This window comes from Rhinolophus hipposideros, assembly GCF_964194185.1.
Source record: "Rhinolophus hipposideros genome assembly, chromosome: 25".
In the NCBI taxonomy this organism is placed as follows: Eukaryota; Metazoa; Chordata; class Mammalia; order Chiroptera; family Rhinolophidae; genus Rhinolophus; species Rhinolophus hipposideros.
In genome coordinates this window covers 22,274,069-22,296,754 of record NC_138071.1, presented here as the reverse complement: position 1 = coordinate 22,296,754, position 22,686 = coordinate 22,274,069, and the positions used below count along the sequence as shown (strand labels likewise).

General features: G+C 43.0%; 1 protein-coding gene across 5 annotated transcripts in view; it reads right to left on the bottom strand.

The window, feature by feature from the left end:
* The window catches only part of AGK (acylglycerol kinase), a 98,157-nt gene continuing 75,471 nt past the window's right edge, over positions 1 to 22,686 (bottom strand). For all 5 annotated transcript variants that reach the window (XM_081038167.1, XM_081038166.1, XM_081038169.1 and 2 more), the window contains 7 exons: positions 16,654 to 16,733; positions 13,769 to 13,826; positions 10,245 to 10,392; positions 9,689 to 9,786; positions 4,312 to 4,382; positions 2,300 to 2,384; positions 1 to 1,216 (listed from right to left, as the gene is read on the bottom strand). In XM_081038167.1, the coding sequence (XP_080894293.1) occupies positions 1,079 to 1,216; positions 2,300 to 2,384; positions 4,312 to 4,382; positions 9,689 to 9,786; positions 10,245 to 10,392; positions 13,769 to 13,826; positions 16,654 to 16,733 (678 nt within the window). In that variant the 3' untranslated portion in view covers positions 1 to 1,078. The remainder of the gene's footprint in view (positions 1,217 to 2,299; positions 2,385 to 4,311; positions 4,383 to 9,688; positions 9,787 to 10,244; positions 10,393 to 13,768; positions 13,827 to 16,653; positions 16,734 to 22,686) is intronic.

Here is a 22,686-nt window from a genome sequence, read left to right as displayed (position 1 = left end):
TCAATAATTATAACATTTATTCTGTACTGAGTTAACACTTAACGAACTAAAAATTTCAAGCATAAAAATCGGTTACATTATGATAGCATTCTTTGCCGACAGAGTGGTATAGAAATACACATACAAGAAAAAACATCAACTTAAAATTTTCAACTACTACTTGTTTTTGTAAATGGATGAGTGTCAGATTGCTATGTATTTAAATTACACTAAATATGTTCAAAAGAGTGAAGTAACAGTTTTATTTTAAAATATCAATATTTACAGGATAGCAGAAAGTACATACTTTGGCAACTCTAACTTCCTATGAAAAATGTTAGATGTCGACTTAGAAGTGTGAGTGGAAACATGATTTTCCAAACTACTTTTAGGAAGTATGTGAGCAGAATAGTGTGTGGACCACTGCTTTACAATACTACATCCAGGTAAGGCTATACAGTCTCCTCTGGAGGGCGGCTGCTCTTTAAAAAACTACAGATTCCTGGGCTCCATCCTGTTTGAGTTAATTAGGTTGGGCTCCCAGTAACTCAATTTTCAATCAGCACCCCAGATGGTTCTCATGCAAACCAACATTTAAGAAGCACTACTTAAAAAAAAAAAAAAAAAAAGCTAGTATACTACAGTGTTTCAGCCTAGGCTGAAGAGGGAAACACCTCACGTATGTTTCTGGATTGAGGAGAGAACGGAAGCAAGCTAAGTCATCAGAACTCACAAAGTAGCAGCACCATCGGGAAGCCTGGCACTTCCCGAAAGTCCTTGGAGGCCACTGTGCTTGCACATTGGGCAGATAACAAGGTCTAGCCCTTTTCCAGCTACTGAGTGTGAGAATGTTCTAGAACTAGCCTGAGAAAAATCCATCCGTAGGCAGGACCGACTCACACAGACATCAAAGCATGCTAATGAAGCGGGCGGCACACAGTACACTGTGGGAAGCACTGTGAGAGAAGGGCAGAGGTACTTGCCATGAAAATGCCCTTGGGATCCGCTGACAACACAGGACAGGGGAGGCATTTGGTCCCTTCCGGCCCCGCTGGGGGCCTAAAGTGCAGCGTGAGGACGCTCTTCTCTTCCTGCCCACTCACTGGGCTGTGCTCTGCAGCATCTGCTCCCTCTTCCTAGGGTCCCAGAAGAACTGCAGTTTCCTGGGGAGCAGCTTCACCTCCACAGGCCCCGCTTCATACTCCTCACTGTCAATGCTGAAGGAGCCCGCTGTGCCCTACGGAGAAGACAGGTGTCCAACGGCTCACACCCACGTCAGGGCATTAAAGCATCGTCCTCTGTGAGGATTTAGTCTACATGTTCTGTCAAAAGTATTTCAGAGCTTATGACGGGCAGCGTCTGCTTCGGGAAACACCCAAGTCTACCATCCATGGAAAAGGTTGTACTTTTTGTGTGTGTGTGTGCCTCTATCTCCGGAACTACCAGAGTAGTTTAGCATTTGAGAAGGTTATAATTTCAAATATATATTAGAAGACAGGCGTCCTGCCATATCTTTAACGAAGGCATTGATCAACATGTTCCATGCCCTTCTCAGCCCTAATCTTTCTCAAACGAGAAGCGAGAGAGACAGCGAATTCTCGTAGGAAAGCCATTGTGTGGATCCACTTGATTATTTCCAAGGTTCTTTAGGACGTGCTTAGCTTTGTGCCTAAGGTATAGCATGCAGCAGTGTAGATTCTATAAAACTGTTCCATAACTCATGCATTTAATTCAACATTGGCTGTGTTGAAACAGTGGTGCCACCCAGTATGGGGACACCACGTTTTGCCTGCAATCCTATTTTGATTACAGTAGTATAATGGCCACAGGTCTTCAGCAGCAATCTGTAAGTAACTTTTTCCTGAGGAATTACTAAGAGAATCACCTTACAATTTAGATGGTATTTCCAACTTTTTTCCCATTTACATAGATTATTCTTCTAGGGTTGGCATTTCACAATACAGAAAACTTCAGTGCCATTCGGAAAACTGTTTCCAGATCCTTCATAAACAACATGAAGGTAGAATCCATTGTTAACATTTGAGAATTCTCTGTGTTATAACTGGTTGTGGAATTTACATGTGGAAAAACAAAGCTCAGGAGACCTAAGGATCACGTGACAGAACTTTGGCTTAACATTACAAGGCTCCAGGACCCCACCTCTAAATCTTGGAGCTGTAGAAGGGGATTGTCATCTTTTCAGGTCTCCCTTAATGTGACCCGGAGCCTGGCAACAGGCTCAGTACATACCAGGCGCCTAGATGAGAGTCTTCATTGAGAGGAAGACAAAGCAGAACTGGGGGGCCTCTGCCCTGCTCACCTCAGGAAGCAGCAGAGTGCACTGGCTGGCCTGGAGACACTCGGTGCCGGCAGCGTGCAGCGTGGGGTCTCGGACCTTTTTACTTCTGTGAGCATAGGAGAGAGCAAGCTTGGAACCAGAGCTGTTAACTGCATCAGATTGTAAGCACGTAGGCAGTTCCTTCTGTTTCGATGACTAAATAGATGAACCTGCGACCCGTGGGACCATGGGGTTCTGTGAATAAGTTTTCCCACAAGGATCCTCGCTTAGCGTTGGGAGTCTAGATTGAGGTTTACTTGCTGGAGAGATCTGCGCAGGAACACTGAGTGATTTTACACAGTTCCACGTGGGCCTGATTGTTGGGCGATTAAAAAAAACCCCAAATTTAAAAATCTGAGTGAATTTGAATTCTTTAGGAAAAGTATTAAACTTTTTATTTGGTGTTTCTTGTGAATCCACTCTTGAAGGAGGAAATACTTTTATTGTAATTTAAAGTAGATATTGTGTGTGAGTGTGTGTGTGTATAAATATAAACACCCAGAAGCTCCGCAGACTCCATTACCAGTCTGCCTAGCGCCCTGCATCTTCACCTTGACTAAAAAGTGTTGGAGTAAAACTATCAGACTGACTGGCCACACACAGTCCCCTCAGCATATACACCTTTCACAGCTAGTTATGGGGCAAAGAGCAAACGCTAATCCAAGTAAATTAGTCCATTCCTGTTCCTTAACTGCAACAGCAATTCTTTAGTATCTGACACTTCGTCAGACTTTTCTAAAGCAACTTCCCAATGTCCTATTCAGAGACCCAGAGGAAACAGACATTACCTGACTTCACTTCCTGTGGAGACCAGCAGGAAACTGTTACTGCCGCTGACGCCAGCGACAGCTGACGCCCGGAGCACAGTGACTTCACCTAACTGAAGCAGTGCAGGCAGCCTTCCTTTCTATTTGTGGACGTCAGTACCATAAAGGAGATTTGAGGGACTTGGCCCCACTGGCCAAGCGCTCAATTAAGACAGCGTGTGGCTTCTGCATGCCCCGTAGAAGAAGGGAAAGGTTTTTCCCTCTCTTCCTTTTACTACAGATACAGATACAGAAGGTAAATCAAAGCCTACAGCAGCAGCTTCTTCAGCATCTGAAGAATTTGTACCAAAGGCAGAAACACCACAAACGAACGAGACACTCTGGTGCCTGTGCTGGTGCAGATCGTGGGGTAGCCACGGAGACCCAGCCACTGCAGCCAAGATGTCTAATCTCCAACAGGCACACGAGGGAGCCCTGGGCCGAGAGACAACGCACAGAAACCGCAGCTGAGCCACCGCCAGTTGGCATGGTAACAGGCCCTTCTCAGATGCCTTGAAGACTGGAGGGGAACTTGGAGCACGCTTAACCAATGAACCTCTGGCAGAGGTGGGGCTTAAGAAATCACTCAGGACTCAGAAGGGTATTTTGTAATAGAAAAGGGGAAATCTGGAAAAAAATGTCCAAGGTACTCAATACCTTTTCAGGTTTCTCAATAACACCCCGAGAATAGGACAAGGGACTGATGAATAGTAACCGATGCTGAGAAGTGCTTCACAATGAGAAAAAATTTTCCAACCCACGCACATTTAAGACGCAAAAACAATCCTGAGATAGTGAGAGGTGATTATTTCATTCTATACGCAGGGAAAGGATTCAGTGAGTAAGGATCTGTCCAAGTCATGAGGCCAGAATGTGGCAGAACCAGTCACTTCTGACCCCAAAGCCCAAATTCTGGGTACTAGGCCAGGCCACACTGAGTCCTCTCTTTTCGGTTAAAACGCAAAGACTGCTGTCATACTCTGACCCTTCCCAAAACAGTCAGGGAAGGCCAAAGTCAGAAAGACAGGTGCACTCACTCTACACGGCAACCCACAGGAAACAAAGGCGGCTTCGGTTTCCAAACAAGACAAGTCCATTGTTGGGTCTCAGACTTCATGGGCGCTAGAGAGTAAAGGCTGACAACACAAACGACGTGAACCGATTTCCTCCAAAGCCCAGCGCACTTACCCTATAATTATGAAGTCTCCTTTGCTGACAGTGTCAGGTTCGATGCAGATGTTCATAAAGTCTTCTGTGCTCTAAAAAGGTGAGGACCACAAACATTAATCCTTTCAGTTTGGGCTAATGCAGCCTGTTATCATCCTTAAGCCCTGGAGGTTCCTATTTTGAAGCTCTATTATACAGGGGACTTCATTTTAGTGACTTAATCCTAAATATATCGTTGGTTCCTTTTTTCCTTGTTCCGTTAGGACCTTTATTGGGGTATAATTTACATACCATAAAGCTCATCTCCACTGTTCGTTTTTTACTACATATATAAGTAAAAAGTCAGGTTTGGAGGTCTGTAAAACTGTCACTAACAATCAAAATAATCCAAACTGTCAGAGTCCCTAGAATTCCCTCCTGTGCAGGCCCCGCTTTCAGCCCCGCTTCTCCCAGCTCGCCTCGGCCTTACTATTCGTCAGCCTCACACCACACCTCTTAGATCAGCTTCCTGGTGTGGCGAGCCCAAGTATCCATTTTTCAAAATGCTGTATGTGCACATTTGGAACGCAACCAGAGCCGAAGAGAAGCAATCCATTTACACCACGGTCATGTTTTAAGAACTTTCTATTCCCAACCACAAGAAAGTTCTGTGAGAACTGAGCTACAAGGAAGTGGCTATACAAACAGACCTGGTGCCTGCACCGCTCCCCTCCCCTTACTGTGGCTAGTGGCCCGCAATCCACACCTGGCCCTGTGTAATTCAATCCCACACCTCTGTGTCTGCTTCAAATGGAGCTTTGTTTCTTTGTGGACAGCTTCAAAACCTGTAGCCCCAGCATAACGCAGCGGCCTCTGAGAGCTGACAGCCTTTGCAGAAGATTAAAGGGTACTGTCAAAGCACAACTATATCTCTCAACTAGGAATTACACAACATGGGATGACTTTGCTGCAAGTTCACCTTTACTTAACAGCGACTTGTCGAGTGAATTCCTCTAGCTGCTTGCGTTACATCCGGGAACAAAAAAAACACACCCAAATTTCTGCCTACAAAGAACTTACATTCTACTGGGGACAGTGGAGGGTATACACAAAAACAAAACACATACTCTATGGTTTATTTTATGATTAGTAAAATAAATCATAAGTATGTTAGAAATGTTAGAGAATATCAGTATAAAAACAGTAAATTATGGAATGAATGTAGATGGCATAAATGCTCAATTTGAGCATATTAGAAAACAAGTACATTACAAAAACGAGAGAAGAGAACTAGAGCAAGGAATACCAGGTGACACTGGTGGCAGTGGGGACATTTTCACACAGAGGTCCCGGTGGGCCGCACTGAGAAGGCAGCCTCTGAGCCGACTCCTGGAGGAGGTGAGGGAGCGAGCGGTGTGGGTCACCAACGCAGTGGTTCTCGGCCTTTGGCAAGTGCTGATTGGAGGGCTTGTACTGACGCCGTTCTCGGAGCTGATGGCTCCACAGATCTGAGATGAGGCCCAAGAATTTGTGCTTCTGACAAGTTCCCGAGTGACGCTGCTGTTGCTGATCTGAGGACCATACTTTGCGAGTCACTGGTCCAGGGAAGAGTGATTACACCGAGGGAACTGTCAGGGCAGGGCCTGAAGGGGGTGCATGCCTGACGTGTGAAAGAACAGCAAGGAAGCCGTTGTGGCTGGAGCAGCGGGGGAGGGGCAATGGGGATGAAGTCACAGAGAGGACCCTACCGACCATGACAAGGAAGGTGGCTGGTAGGCGACACTGGAAGGTTCTAGGCAGAGAAATATGATCTGGCTTCCTCTGAATAGATCTCTCTGGCTACTAGGAGACCACTTAGGAACCTATTGTAACAATCCAGTAAAACACGATGGTGCCTAGATCAGGTAGCAGGACATCGTGTGAGGTGTTGGCAGTATTTAGAAGGTGACACCACCTTCCTCAGAGATGAGATGCGAGGAGAGAACGAGCAGCCACGAGTGGTTCCAAGAGCTTTGCCTGAACAAATGAAAGACTGGAATTCCAGTCATATCAATGGGGGGGAGACTGGGGAAAGCAGGCTTCTGGCGCAGCGGGAAGATCGGGAACTCAGTTCTGGCTACACAGACTGAAGTGTGTATCAGACATCTAAATGGAGGCGTTAAGTAGATAGTTACACATACAAGTCTAGGCTTTGGCCTTTGCAAACAGTGCAAGTGCCAAAATCAACGTATTGTACTATAGTGACAGGTTAAATGAGAAAACCTTATCTCAACAGGTGCTGGAAAGGTACTGAAAAAAGTAAATATCCACTCGTGATAAAAATTCTTAGCAAAGTAGGCATAGAAAAGAACTTCTGTAACCTTATATAGAGTATCTACAAAAAAACCCATCAAACTCAAGAATGAAGCAACAAAACCTTTCTACATCAGAAATAAGATGACGACGCCTGCTGTCACTACTTCTATTCAACACTGAGGTCCTAGCCAAGTGAAAAAGGAAGATCAAAGATTCGAAGGCTAAGGTTTGGAAGAACAAAACTTGCATCATTTGTAGTTGACATGATTTAATCTACAGAAAATCCAAAGGAATCCTCATAGATATACTTAATAAAATTAATACGAATTTAGTTTGATTTTTTTATATTGATCTTGAATCAGCAATTCCATGTTCCATCTACTCAATCAGATAGTATTTCTTAATATTTCATTTTTTAACTATTTACAAGAACATCAAAAATTAAGATAACCAGCCATAGATCCAGCAAAAGACAAAAAATTATAGAGAAAACTGTAAAACTTCATCGAAAGACATTAAAATCTAAATAAATGAAGAGCTATGCCACATTCATCTAATAGATGTCATTTACCCTCAATGTCATCCTGATCAATATAACAGTTATTATGTGGAACTTAATAAACATTCCAAGAGAGACTTACAGAAGTCAAAGTCAAGAATAGACAAGAGACTCTTTAAGAAGAAAAACACGGACTATTATAAAACTAATAATTAAGAGAAGCACAGTGCTAGTACAAGTATAGAAAAACAGAGCGACTGCACAGAGAAACCACAAACATTGCCATGTGTACAAACACTTGACGTGTAGATCAGTGTTGGGGGGAAGGGGACACTGCAGTAAGTGGTGCTTGGACAACTGACTTTCTATGTGGAAATAATATAAAATTGGAGTCCTTACTTCCATTTCTTTTTTAAATAAAAGTGGAATCATTTGATGCAGTCATTTTAACCTGGTCTTGCATTTAATACATGACGAACATCTTTCCATGTCAATAAAGATAGAGAGAAAGAACATTTTAAATAAATCTACCAAACAGTGTTGAATCCGTCCCCTGATTAGCTTGTTTCATGTTTTGCTGTTACAAATACTGTGAACACAGCTGTACAAGAGATCCTAATTTTCACACATTCCACACCTCTACAGTCTCTTTGAGACTCTGAATATACTTTTTAAAATGATAAATGAACATTTTGAGGTATTACATGGCAGCTTCATTGTCTGAATATTTTATTGCATTTTGCTTTTATTTTTACAAAGAGGTGTGGCAAAAACAAAATGAATGTGCTGCTAATAGAGGTAAGAAGCATCGTATCATGCACTTTTATAATTGGCACAGAGATAAAGAGCTCTCAGCTTTGGGAACGTGGATAATCTTCAGCCACAATCACATATTCACTAAACTCAGTCTGCTCAGAGCTATTCAACCATCAGGGGAAAGAATGAGTCAAAGAACATGAACAAAATGCTGGAAGTACGTATTATCAGAGACTGGGTATAAAGGAAACGTATAATTAGAAATCTTATCTTTCTTTTTATATTCTAGAACAGGATTTTTTTTTTTAAATCTTAATACATTTACTTTCACCAATGTTCTCAGGATTCCATTATATGAGAAATTAGATGGGCTGTCTACACTGTGTATTCATCTGATGACTTCTGTAGGATCAATTCCTAGAAATATACTCAATAGGCCAAGTACATAGACGTTTCATATGTACAGCCAAGATGCCACTAAAATCACAGGGATCTGCTTTCTGTGTCCATCAGAAACACGCGAGACTGCCCACTGCCCCAGCCACACCAACACTGAATACTAACGTCCTGTTTAATCTGTGACAATTCAATAGTTACTGTTTCAATTTGCATTTCTTTGATGTTGAGCGCTTTGTTTCTTTATCTATAAAATACAGGTAAAAGTTATAGCTACCTGGTAATACAGTCATGAAGGTTACATGGCGTGACATGTAACATTCTTAGGCCAGTACCTAGCATGGAGTATATGTTCAATACATATAACCTATTGTTTTCATGTTTGTTTCTTTTGTGAATTTCTAATCTTGCCATTTGCCTGTTTCTATTGGTCCTTTGCCCATTTCTTATGGATTTATCCTACGTTTGTTATAAAGGAGAGCTGTTAACTCCTGGTTTATCATCTTCTCATATTTCCCCTCATTTGTCATTAAAAATTTTGTCTAATTTCTTTTGTAACTATACACAGACAGACGCATCCATATGATTTTTGCATGAGGTGCCATGCTTAGAAAGGCCGTGTCCTCCCCAAGTGTATATCGAGAATCACTTAGATTGCATTCCAGGGTTTGATTGGGGTTTTTCACATTGCCTCTGAATCCAACTGGAATCAATTTAGGAGGTGAAGGGAGCTATGTCATCCAGACGTTGTACGATGTACATGCATTACGTTTATCATTAGAGAACAGCTCGATACGCGGAATGGGAACACGGGAATCACCTTGCCCAGTACTTTCATCTCACCTCGCTTACATGCATCGCTACGTTCAGTCCACGGGCCAATTTGCACACTGACCAGGTCAAGGAGAACATCCTGCTTTAATTTGCATAAAACCTGATCATAGTAATTAGTCCATTTAAATAGTTAGTCGTCATTCAAGGACAAGTTTTCTACTGGCATTCTCATTAATATAAACTATTAAGGGGTCAGTATGCATATGCATAAATACATTTGTGTATATACAGTTTTTTTCCTCCTGGGGAACTAAATCTACATATTTAATAGTCACAGAAATAATGAATATTTACTCCAGTAAAAGTTCCACGATTTTTTATTCCTCTGACAAATGGGAGCAGGCTCACTTCATTTCGAAAGGCCTTTAGCCCTCAGTTCTCTGAAGACAGAGCGCTTGGTCACCAGCACCCAGCAATGTCCAGAGGCCGTGACCCAGCCCTTCAGCATTTAGGCCACTAAGTCACGCAGCTGTTTCTTCTTCTTGCTATTACTTCCAAAGGCACACCACACCCTCCTTCCCTGATCTCGCCTCTCGAACCCACAGGGTAAAATGAAAATACTGAATGAGTGGAAGAGAATGTAGCCTTTGGCTCTTTTCCCAGATAACAAACGCTTTCCTAATAAAAAAGCACACTTACCATCAGGTCAAGCTGACTGTTCCGTGTGGTGATGGACAGTTCAATGGTGGACAGCTGCACGTCTTTCCAGACCTCCGGGCTCACCTCTTGGGAAAGGGCTGTGTGAATGCATGAGACACAGGTCAATTGCTTCCATTAACATTTTGTCACTCCACCACCAAGGGCCAGCTGCCAGCTGCTCAGCTTGGCCTCCCAGCTCGTCAGCTGACTCTCCACCATCGTTTTCTCCATTTCATACCTCTAATACACAGGCTAAAGAGCCAGGCTCAGAATGGGATCTCTGTGCCAGAAACAGCCCTACCGATACAGTCAGAATAACAGAAAGGTCGGTGACAGAACAGGAGCTGCCGTTTGTCTCAAGCAACACAGGGTATTCCCATCCACGCGACAGTGGGTGACCAGGTAGGTCTGGGCCCTGCTCTAGCTCCCAGAAGGTGGAATTCAGTGATCCCCAAACAGCTCCTCCCGCTCTAGGGAAGTCTCTGACGCTAATATGGGGTCTGTTCTAGGCAGTCCTGGACCGACCAGGGCTTTCAATCTCTGATCACGTGCTCACCGTCCTGTGGTCGTGCCCAGTATGATGCGAGCCTCCGTAATATTCTCCTGTACAAAGAGGGCCGTGGCGGGACCACTTCCGCTCCACTGGGAGGTCTCTCTATAGGGCCCGTGTACGAGATAGAGGCTTGGTGAGTTTGAGGCCACTCCTTTTAAAGTGAAGAGAGAAAAACATTTGTCAGGCACACAATCCCAAACTCTGTGAGTTTCTCTACGCAAAGCTAATACTCTCTCACTGGATGGACTCTTCTCTCACTTGGAGCACTGAATCCACAGGCTCCCTTTCCCCATTACAGACCTGCCGTGAACACCACGACCTCTGACTGCGGCCTCCATTGCTCCTCCTCACAGAGCAGAGAGAGATCAAAGGGGACTAGCAACGACTGCGCATACTTATCCCAAAAGTTCTCAGTCTGAATGAGCTAGAACCATCCCATGATAAGCTGACCTTTGGTAGACTGATAGTGACACAAGAAATTGATGCATTGCAGTTGCAGGACTTACCTTCTTCACTTCTGCCATCCTAGCCCACAGGGAGGCCAGAATGGTTTAGCCCAGCCTCAAAACCCTGCCCCAGACTTCTCACTCCTGCTTCAAAGCTCATCATTCTTACACTCTAGATTTTATTTTGTCTTCTACTACCCGACACCCCAAGTCCAGTGTCATCCTCCATCTCAACTGTGTCCACGGGAATAATTAAAACAATGCTCCAGCCCCTCAGCCCTTGACGTCACCTCTAATTCACCACAGCCACCCAGTTTCATGGCCACCTACTATTCAGCGGCCCAGGACTAGTCAGTCTTGGAAATCTAAAGCCCTGTGAGTCTGCCCTCTATTCATGTCTCTGATTCAATTCAGCTGTTTGATTCTTTTGTGCCCAGTGTTTCGTAGGGCCATCTACTCCAGTTCTCAAGTTTCCATGTGGTGAATTACAAAGGAGTACCAGTTCTGACTTTTCTCACTCCATCGCGTACCCATTTCTCCCCAAGTCCAGAAGGACCGGTGCATGGACCCTGCCCCCTCCTCTCTGACGCACACGCGTGCTTGCTGCTTCATGCAGTGAGCTTACACGGAGGCCTCTGCCCCGAAGGAATCGTCTGACGGGTCAATTCAATGTGGAGTATTTGGTGATCAGACCATGACCCTCTATCTAAGCTGCAGACGTTGATAAAGCTGACATTTGGATCTCCATCTGCCTCATTCCTGCACTTGTTTTCATAACTTGGTTCAAACTCAGACGAGGAAGAAAGGGGTGTCATTTTTTTTTGGCCCCTGAAGATCCTGACCCCTTGACCAAGTGTGCAATCACATTAAGAATGCCAGTCCCTGACCACACCGATTTCCCTCAGTGCCTAATTAACAGGTGACTACTTCAGATTACTCTTCCCCGTCCCCTCATCACTTTTGGCCCTCTTGTGTCTTTCGTCTTCCATAACATGTGTCCTGAGAAGCCCCAGTGCTGGATCAATCTTGGCACTAGGTTTCTGTACTTCTACGTCATGGCTCAGTATTACTGAAGGGAGAAAAAAATACTCCTGCTGAGTATTAATACAGGAAAAACAATCAACCAAGCAGGCATATCTTTGTCACAACAAATTCTTGGTCCTTGATGCCTTTTGATAATCCTTTGAAACCTCCCTCTGTTCGTCTTTCTGCAACACCCCCTGGACCACCACCACCACCCTGCTCTTTTTCAGTGGGTCACTTTGCTTCCTACGCCTCCGAGAGAATCGGAGGACATCAGAGAGGACTGCCTTAACTCGCCACAAATTTGTTTTCATCTGGATCTCTCATTTCTCTCCTGTCTCAAGGAAGAAGTGTCCCTTCCCCTGCCCAAGGCTAATCCAGTACCCTTCTATTCGCTCATGGATTTTGCCAACTCAGTCATGCTTTTTTGGTCCTTTCTCTTACCTCTTCCCTTCTTTTTTCTATTGTTTTGGGGTATAAAGACATGGATATCTCTTTCCAATCAAAAAAAAAAATATCACACTCCATGGAGCCCATGTTTCTCATTAGCTTTCGCCTTTTCTGTCTCCTTCCCTTCAAAGTCCAGCTTCCGTAATACATGCAGTGGCCTCTCCTTGGCTCTCTGCTTCTTCACCTCCCCTGTGTTCCTTAACTGCCTCTATGGCTTCACTCCACTCAGGAGGTTACCAACCCATCGGAGGTCGCCCAATTCAATGCATACTCTCCTGCCTTTGGACGCTTTGCTGTTGCTTCTTGAAATCTCACTTCTTGAAAATTCTCTCTTCCATTGGCTTCTATGTCAGTACTCTCTCCTCTGGTTCCTCTTCGCAGTCCTCAGGCAGCTTTTCTGGCCCGTTAATGTTCACATTCCTCAGGGCTATTGCTGGCCATCGAGTCTTCATGGTAACTTCATTGGAACCATCATTTCAATGCTACTCATACACTTATTAAATCTATTTTTTCAGCCCAGAGCTCTCTGCTGAATTCCAGACCTAAGTCACAACTGCATCTCCATTTGTACCAAAATATGTTAAACTCAATACATGCCAAACTGACAAGACTGAGCCAGAACTGGAGCTTCTCAGGGCACATATTATGCAAGGCTAAAGACACAAGAGGGCCAAACTGCAAGTTTCATCTTTCTTCACAAACTTGATCTTATGCCAATATTATCAACATTAATGGAAAACTCTAGTTACCATATTGTAGTCCCTCAACCCAGAAATCTGGGACATCTCTACCCTCCTTGCAACTTTGGAGGGTCCTACCTTCTTATCTCTTCAATCCATCCTCTGTCGTCAGGACTGTTACCGCCTGACTTTACACCTCGTCACCTCTCACCTGCATCACTTAACAATCTTCTGATGCCACTGCCATCAGCTCCCTACGCCAGTCTCTTGTCCACACTGCCGCCAAACAATTTTTCTACACCGCAATCTGCTCATGTCATCGTCCCACTTAAGACTCAGTGAGTTCCCAGTGCTTTAACAAGAAAAGTCAGATCCACATCAAAACCTGCCAGAAGCTGCCCCTACCTAACCTTCAAACTCCCCTTCCTGCCACTCTGCTGCCGTAAGGCAGGACCACGTCACACCACGGTGACTTACCACAGCCTGGCCTCTCCACCACCACCCACTTTGCCCAGCCCGGTTTGAAACCTACTATATTAGACATCAGCCTGCATGATCAGATGTTTTCAGATACAACTCTCCAATCATTTCCAGATACTAACATGACACCCTTACAAATAACCGATGAGAGATTGGTCATTTTGTTCAAGGTTTGTCTGGCCAGAGTGAGTGAAGGAATAGGCAAAGGGAAATGGAACATCAAAGAAAAATTAATATGGTTTGGTAATGGAGGGAATGAGTTGGTAGATGAGGAGTGAGTGAGACAGGACAGCTTTCTGCATTTGTATATAAGTAAATGTTCCCCATTGTAGTACTGGAGCAGGTCATACACATCTGCAGCAAGGAATTTTTGAAAAATACAAATACATACATCACAGAGGCAACAAAATAACACTGGGCAAATGTCTGCATTGGAAATTGCATTCACCTGAAGAGTGCTGAAAAAGTGAGCTGCTTTAGTTTTCAGAGGACCCAGATACCAGTACCTGTGAAAGATCAAGATAAAACTCTAATTAGAATATTAAAAGAACTATCAATGTGATAGATAGCATTCATGACACACAATACATTAGAATTACACCTTTACTAGAGTGTCTGCTCTGGAGGCTTGGGGATTGTGGTTTAGCAAAAAAGAGTATTACAGTAAATTTTTAATCTGCATTTCAATGCCATGTCAAACAGTATGTAATTAGTTACACAGTAGCTAAATCCTTGCAATTCAGGAGGGATACATAACCAGTCTCCTGGAAGCTCTATATTCGTAAGTATCACTGTAATATATACTTTTACCCACCGAATAGTTAGTATACATTCAAAAAAGCACTGAGGAGAGAAGGATAAAGCCACAAAGACAGGCAATGCCACGAGACCTGATGTCACCCACAAGTTAAATGACTGCGTCCTGTACAGCAAGTTCTCTCTCACACACACACAATTAAAATTTGTCAAACAGCACAATTTCACATTACTCACACAGCTTTAAAATGGCAAACGTATAACCTGGGAGTGAAAAGGGTCTACTTCATATGGCTAAATACACAAAGGCTGCTGAGGAGAGCAGGAGGCCTGCTTGGAACTGGACAAGCGGTATGAAGCAGATTCCTCTCGTAAAACTTATCTGCCCATTTTACCAGCCCATCTCAACTGCTCCCTATTTGATTCTGATCAATATACTTTTATTTAGCACTTACTATATATATGGAGGAAACAAAAAATATAGGGTATAAAATTCCTGCCTTTAAGGGCTTATAATTTGAGAAAATATGGCCCAAAAAAGTAACAGAAAACAATAAAGGACCATATATATATGTATATGTATATATATATATATATACACACGTATTTCAAAATGTAGCAGCATTTTGAAATATATATACATATATGTGTACATACATATATGCATATATATTATACATATATATTATACATATATATACAATGGTATAAAATGATCACTATTTAGTAGTAAGGCGAGTCAAGAAGGGATAAGAAATCATTAAACGCCTAAAATCATTGCAGCAGCCACGCTTGTATCACGAATGGCACAAGAACAAAGTACGGGCATGGAATTTAGAAAGCTGCTTTGGAATTAGACACATGAAAGAGGGAAAGAAATCATTCTAGGCCAGAGGAGTGGCAAAGGTGCAGGAAACACTGAGAAGCACAGCCAGAGCAAAGGCTTCAAAGGAAACTACGCATAAGTACACATAACTACGCATGTAGGGGTGAGGATGGATTATGCGGGGCCTCGAGCGCCAGAACAAGCAGTTTGGCTACAATCCAAGGAGCAATGTGCAGCCGTTCTCACTTGATTCAGGCGACTACAGTAGTTAGTGCTACTAACAAGGGCCCTGATCGTGTTTTTTTCCAGTTTCTATAATCATTGGCTTCTTTTCCTGGATAGGAGACAGAAACACGTCCCGACTGTTGCGGTTGGTTTCTAAACTGTCTGCCGTTCCCTTCATCTCCACCAAGAGCAAACGTGGACCCTATGATTCTCATCTGCTGATGACCATCTAGGAAATCGTTTCTTGCATCTCTGTTGTTTCTTCTGTAACACACATGACTCAGTGGGCAGTGCTAGTTGAGGTGTTGGATAACAACTGGAATTTTAAAATTCATTGTTCAGAAATCAACCAAAACATGGGCAAGTGTGTGAGATTAAGTCCTAGAGGGGCTGACCTACGCTTGTGCTTAAACCTTGATTAACACATTTTAGAAAGCAACTTGTTCGCAGCCGGCTTTCAGGGAAAACTAAGCCGTTCCTCTCAGTGGGTTGCTGGTATTATTTGACATTATACATCAAACACAAGGTAACTTGTGGAATCAAGATAATCGCAGCATACTTGCAAATAAAAAGACATGAAATATTAAATAATACAGAGTGTAAAATAACACAGACTGTCTTTTTTGACATTCCACTGTCGGGAACTTCATTAGCAGGAATAATAATAATAATAAATAATAAGAAAAAGTGAGAAATTTCTGTACAATTGTGGCAGGAATGTCTATAAAGTGAAAGGCGGTTTCTTGATAAAAGCAGGGTGTGAGATCAATCATAATTCATTTAAACTATACTAAAATTCTAGGCCTGTTTTTCAGACAAGGTAAGAACCAACACCCAGCAGGTGTGACAGGTATGAAGAGAGCCTCAGTGTCTCCGTGAGTTCCGTCTCGGAAGCCTCTTCCTACACTACGTCTCCACATCAAATACAACATGACACACCCACTTGCCAAGCCAAGAGTTTCACGTTACATAATGAATTCTCCAAAAATAAGTCCATTCCCATGAAACGCCAGCAACGACCTTCTATTCACCTCCCCGACAGGCCTGTTTCTCCCACCTCACAACACAGCCTGGCATCCTTATCTCTTCTATCTCTCAAAGGCAGCCTGTGGTCTCTCCCAATCTGCTAGGCCTTCCAAGAGGACACCTCTCAGGGAGTCTTCCAAGCAGGGCTGTGACAGCACCGTCAGGCTGTGGCCCCAGCGGTGTGTCTCATTTGGTACCCAGCTAAGCAGGCTACAGGCTGACAGGCAATCCAGGTCCCCGCCAGGCCAGCTTGAGGCTCAAACAGTGTATCTAAAAATAGGGGTGTAGTCTTCTCTCTAGCCACCACCCAGCTCATATGGAAGGAACCGGAACTTGCCCCCACTGTTCTGCATAAGATATAAACATCTCTATAAAAATGTGTTCAGCCTCCAGCCACCACATTTATTCCTATAAGATCACTGAATGTTGAAACCCCAAAGACAGGAACAGATTAAAAAGACTTTTTTGAAGCATCACATATCAGTATAATAATCCTTTACTTGCTAACTCTGACGCCCGCATCTCTGAAGGATCCCCATCGAAGGCCAGTCATTGCAAACACAGGTTGTTCCTTTTCACCCTGGAAGTAAAATACATGTAATTTAAATTAGTGATGACAATAACTCGCAACTCCCACAGGTAAGTACACAGCAAATGAAGCAAATGATCATGGCCTGCTTTTCATCAGAGCAAATTCTAAAAGGATGTTCAAAATTTAAGAAATTAATTCTATGAGTGCTCAGTGAAAGTACTCGAAGAAACCATACTCTTAAGTGAAACTAATTTTTATATATTAGGCCGCATGAATCGGCTGGGAAGGGAACACAGTATCATACTTCAGACTGTAAATTAAGGAGTACCTAACTATGCTGGGTCTTGGACCAGTTCGTAGTCCGATCAGCCAGAATTTCTTCTCTCATGTATTTGTCCACAATAACGATAATCTAAGCCTGCCTTCTTTTTAGAGGGCCAAAAGCTCTCAAGTGTCAGAATCCTGGCACTCTAGAATGTTTCACCCGAATACCTGAAAACCCAGCCAGGTATGTGTCATAACAAGTCAGAATAAAAAGTGACTTGGATTTAGAACAATGCTTTATGGTAAAATATTGCAAAGACATATTACAATCAGTGAGTGTCTAATCGGTGAGATAAGCAATGTATAGAAAACATACACAATACAGTCACCACCCCCAATAGTTGGTGCTCTGTGATGGACTTCCCTTAAAGTATAAATAATATATATATACCAGGATTCTAAAAGGGGCTTTTCCCATAGCTCAGAATTGTAGCAAAAGCCCCAGAGTACCCCACATTCTAAAGAGAACTGCCAAACGCTACACACAACTCCACAGAATTTCCTAAGTGGGTGCAGACCCAGCTCGATTTCCAGCTCTACGAACCGACTGTATAAGCAGGAAGTTAGGAGCTAATTGAAAAAGCTGCTGGCTGGAGAAAGTCTTCTGAGTCTTCTCCTCAGAGGACAACGGCTTTCCCTCAATCCCACTTCAATCCCACTTTCATTCCTGTTCCCACTACACCGAAACCAGGGCATGGATTTCAAGGAGAATCACACACAAACAGGGGCGGCCTACATGTGAAAGGCACGGCCTCTCATTCTTTGGTTGTGTGTCTGCTCAGGCCGCAGATTTGCTTTTCTGCTTTCGGTACCTGCGTTAGTAAGGGAAAAGGGAACTAGACAGAGTGGGGTGGAGCTAAGAGGATACAGGAGGCAGTCAGGCCTGGCACAGCAGGATATGCCAGTCTCCTGGGGGCCACGCGAGTGCTGTAGGAGATAGCAGGGCTTTGAGTCATCTGATTATATTCTGCTCATCACTCACTCATTCATTTTCATAGAATTTCTATTACCAAATATGTATTATATATTAGGGCCTAGCGACAAGACAACATCTAGCCCCACAGAGCTCAAGGTGCCCTGGGGGATATACAGACTCAGACAAATAACAACACTGTGCAGTGGGTTCAAATAGTAGAGATTTGCAGCAAGTGTTGTGAGAATACAGAGCAGGTGCAACTGTTTACCAGGTGTGCAGGGAGCAAAGGTGATGGGTGGGCAGGGAAAATGCACACACATTTTAAAGCAAATAAAATTGCAAAGAATAAAGCACCTAGATTGGGGGAGGTTGGGGAGAAGCATGGAGAGAAAAGAAACGAAAGAAGAAAGGGCGTCTAGATGAAGGGAGAGAAACAATATTGTGGGAGTTTGCTGCGTCTACAGGCACATTTCCCCAATGGTCCATAAGATGGTTATACGTGTTAACTATAATAAGGATGATAAGGATGATGATGATGATGATGATGATGACAACGATGACGATGACATTAGATTCCATGGTGAAATAAGTTGGGAAATACCAAACTTACTTGGTTTCAAACAGGTTATGTTTATGGCAGTTCTTCTTAGTCTTTAAGATGCAAAAGCGCATTATGAATTTCCCAAAGGGGAAATAGATAGTCTTCCCGAGTTGTTAACTGTGTGACTCGTCTCTGGGAGGACACAGTGCATACCCAATATTCCTCGGGAAATGCCATTCTAAGGCACATGGCATGGGTGTGAAGTGCGGAGATAATACTCAAGACTTTCTGACTGGTGCTCAAGACTCTTTTCTCTTTCTTCATCTCGGGGGAAGAATTTTAGGAATATTCTGTTAAGATGAACTGAATAGCCTTATAACCTCAAGATTCCAGTGATTTGGGGATGGCTATGGCTCTGGACGACAGGGAATGAGTGTAGAAAGACCTAAAAAGGATCAGCTAGCAGCCAAATGGGCATAGAGCCCTCAGAATACAGAAGAGGACTGAGGGTCAGTAATGGGGAGACTGATCCCTACTGGGGTCATGCAAGCGTAGGAAAGATAAGCAATGGACAGATGGACAGAGTAGAAGCCAATGGACAAAGTACCACGGTATCTAAGATTTTGTGGTATCTCAACCCGGTAGAGGTCTGGACAGCAGTCAGATTACGAGATGGACAGGTCAGTAAACAAAATTGGAAACAAAAGGCCACACAGCCAGGTAGTAAGAGCATAGGAGAGACTGTGCCCCAGGTCAGAGACTCTCCCGGAAAGAGGAAACCCCTGAGAGAAAATGGCCTGGTGGTCTGCAGAAGGAACTAACTGGGAGAGCTGGTGAGAATAAAAGCTCAACGAACAGTGAAAAGAAAATAATTCTTGTCAACCAGATAGGTGCCTAATCTAGGAATTTTAGGGATTCTAGATGACAAGAAACAAGGGAGAAATAGCTCGGAAGTTGGAAGCATTCATCTTAAGAGAATGATCAGAGGCGGGGTTGTAACAGAAGGAAGCCATTTACCCAGCCAGGAATGAAAGACAGGGGGAAGGGAGAGATTCTAGCTCCTCACTTGGTTCAGAGTAAGCAGGTCTAAGAGTCCGACTGAAAGAGCAAAAAGAACGAACGAGAAAGAATTCCAGGAATCTTTCCAGTAGTTAAAAGTACTGGGCATTATAGATGTCTATGCAGGGAAAATGCCCTTTAAAATTCATGGTGCAGTGCCAAGCATGACACCACCACCTGGGCAAGCAGTGAAGAGGAAAAACCAAGGCCCCTAAGACGGAAAATCCAGACTCTCCTTCTGTCTCCAGCACAACTAGTCATATGACCAGGTGAGTGTTTGAATCTGTTGAATAAGACACTCCTACACGTCTTGCCTTCCTCCCTGGAGACCCCAATGAGATGTGAGCACACACTAAACAAAATGAAAAGTTCAATGATGGATTCCAAGCTTTATTACAGCTTCCAAGGACTATTTCTTTTTATCTCTAAAGAATCTTCAGTTACACATTTAATGGGGTTTGTTTGTTAAAAGAAGAGGGATCTGGTATCAGGCTTCAGCGACACGCAATGCTTTACCCCCGCATTCTAAAATTCTAAAAAGCACATTCCAGAAGTAAGGAAAAAAGAAGACAAATCCAGCTTAGTTGGATGCCTCAGAAACTACAGTACAGGCTGCTGTGTGATGTTTTCTAGGAATTGGCTTTAAAGGTTTTCTGCGTCCTGGGCTGTTTCATCAATATATGGAGCCTGTGGTAAATGTGATACAGCCTTCATCAATTCATAGTCAGTACATCTAAGAGACAAACATCAAGGAGACAGGAGATGTTTAAATATCAGCACAGTCAAGAATTTCCAGTTCATTCCTGCTTACTCTGGAATGCATTACTTCTCACACATAAATAAGGAGCAGTACATCACTTAATTATTGAGAAATATATCCCAATTCACCTCCTTTGGTAATGACACTTTGAAAATTATATTCATAGATGTTGATCTGTAGTAACTTCGCTAGACCAGAAGTTTTCAGCGCAGCCCTTCCATTTTGCGAGAACGATTTAGCTTTATTATATGCCAAAGGAACGCAAAAGAATTGACTGCAACTTAAATCACTTCTATGATGCACAATGAGGTCACGACATCACTGCAGAAAGAACAAAGGAAAAGAAAAGGGAAAGAGGCTCGTGGGCTCACCAAACAGGCTTACAGCCGACGCTCTATCACTAACAGTGGCGTTTTAGGACTGATGTTTGGAACCATGACACGGCGTGACCCTTCCTTCATAGACATCAGGAAACCTGAATGAATATAAAATGTTCATAGCCTGTGGAGGACACCCTCAGGTAGCTGGTACATTTTAGACTAGAGCTGAGGAAAGTCACAGGGTGGACGGCTAGGCTTCATGGCTCCCTCGACTTTCTTAGAACCTGCCCTCTTTTAGGGGTGGGAGGATTGATGAAGAAGGAATAGCTCCTTAACGACTAGCCATCTCTTTTTTCTAGGAATCAAATTCTTTTAAAAGAGAAGATTCTAATCAAGAATCAGGAATGGCTATTAGGTCTCCTTCCCTCCAAAATTTTTATTTTGGAGAAATGGCAAACCAAAAAAATGTAGAAATGTACAATGAACACCAAGTATACCTGTCATCCAGATTCACCAACTGCCGACATTGCCCCATATTAACTTTAGCTGAGGTGTGTGTACGTTTTGCAGTGTCGTTAAGTTATTTGCAAATAAACTGCAGACTTTGTGACCCGTCGCCTCTAAATATTTCAGCATTGGTCTCCTAAGAACAAGGACGTACACAGACATAGCCGTAATGCCACTCTCCCTCTTAGGAAATCTAACATTGAAGTATAATATCTAATATACAGTCCATATTAAGATATCTCTCATTGTTTCAAAAATATCTCTTATGGTTATCACTGTTTTACATTTTCCCAATCCAGGACCTTGTACTGGATTTAATTATGATTTTTTTTTTTTAAGTTTCTCTTAATCTTGAACAGACTCCGTACTTTTGTTTGGATTTCATGACATTGACCTTTTGAAAGAGGTCAGACCAATTTTTATTTTTTGACTGTCCTACAATCGGGATTTGATTGTTTTCTGGTTAGGAGATTCAGTTAGATTCAGGTTAGTTAATGTTTCGGGCAAGAAACCACACAGGTGATGCTGCAGCCTTCTCAACAGGAAGCCGGTCATGGCTGATCCTTGTATTGGTGACGCTAAGTTTGACCATTTGGTTTAGGGGGTGTATGCTAGATTTCTCTACTGTCAAAATGTATTTTCCCTTTGTAACTATCAAGTCATCTGTGATACTGCGTGGATATTTGTTTCCTAACAACCTTTTAGCAAACGGTTTTAGCACCCATTGATGATCTCTGCCTGAAATCAGTGATTTCACTGGTGATTACAAAAAAGTAATTCTCTATTATTCCTTCTACATTTACAAGCTGGCAATTCTTCTGTAGTATCAGTGTGGATTCATGGATCCTTCACTTTTATTTAATGTACTATGTAATCCTTTATCATCATTATTCTTTTTGATATTCAAATGGTCCCCAAATTGGCCAGTAGGACACCATCAAGCTGGCTCCTATGTCTTTTGTGTTGTCTCCATCATTTGTTGAGCACTTCCTTGACCTGTTTCTCGCCCTACCACTGAAACCCATCCTATCACAGCATCCTGGCAATCTGTATTAGAGAAGGTTTTCAGAGATCAGAGTCTGGGTGCCAGGTATGCTCATTCCTATTAGGTGATACTGCTTCTAAGCCCTTTCAGAGGGCATAGCCAACAAATATAGTTCTAAAACAATTCATGAGTCCATCTACAAATTGGTAAGAAAGCATTAGACAACACAAGAGAAAAATGGGAAGTTCTGCTCCCATGTAGGATATAGGAAGCTACAAAGAACATTGTTCCCACCCTAAAAAGGAGAAAAGGCCAGATAATCTACAAAGTTATGATTTTTCTTATGCCCATCAGAGAGCTGAGACTGTAAGACAACCAAGTGATCTGAATTCCAAAGAAAGACAAGCGCCTGCCAAGGCCAGATAGGACGTGAGAAATATTTCACCTTTAACAGAACGTGGAACAAAAAGGAAACCACCCTACACACAGATAAGATGAAATCAGGCGCTGTGCTAAGTGCTTTATGTTCATTAGCTCTTTTCATACGCAAAACAACCATACTAGGTAGAGAAATGACTTAAGGTCCAAA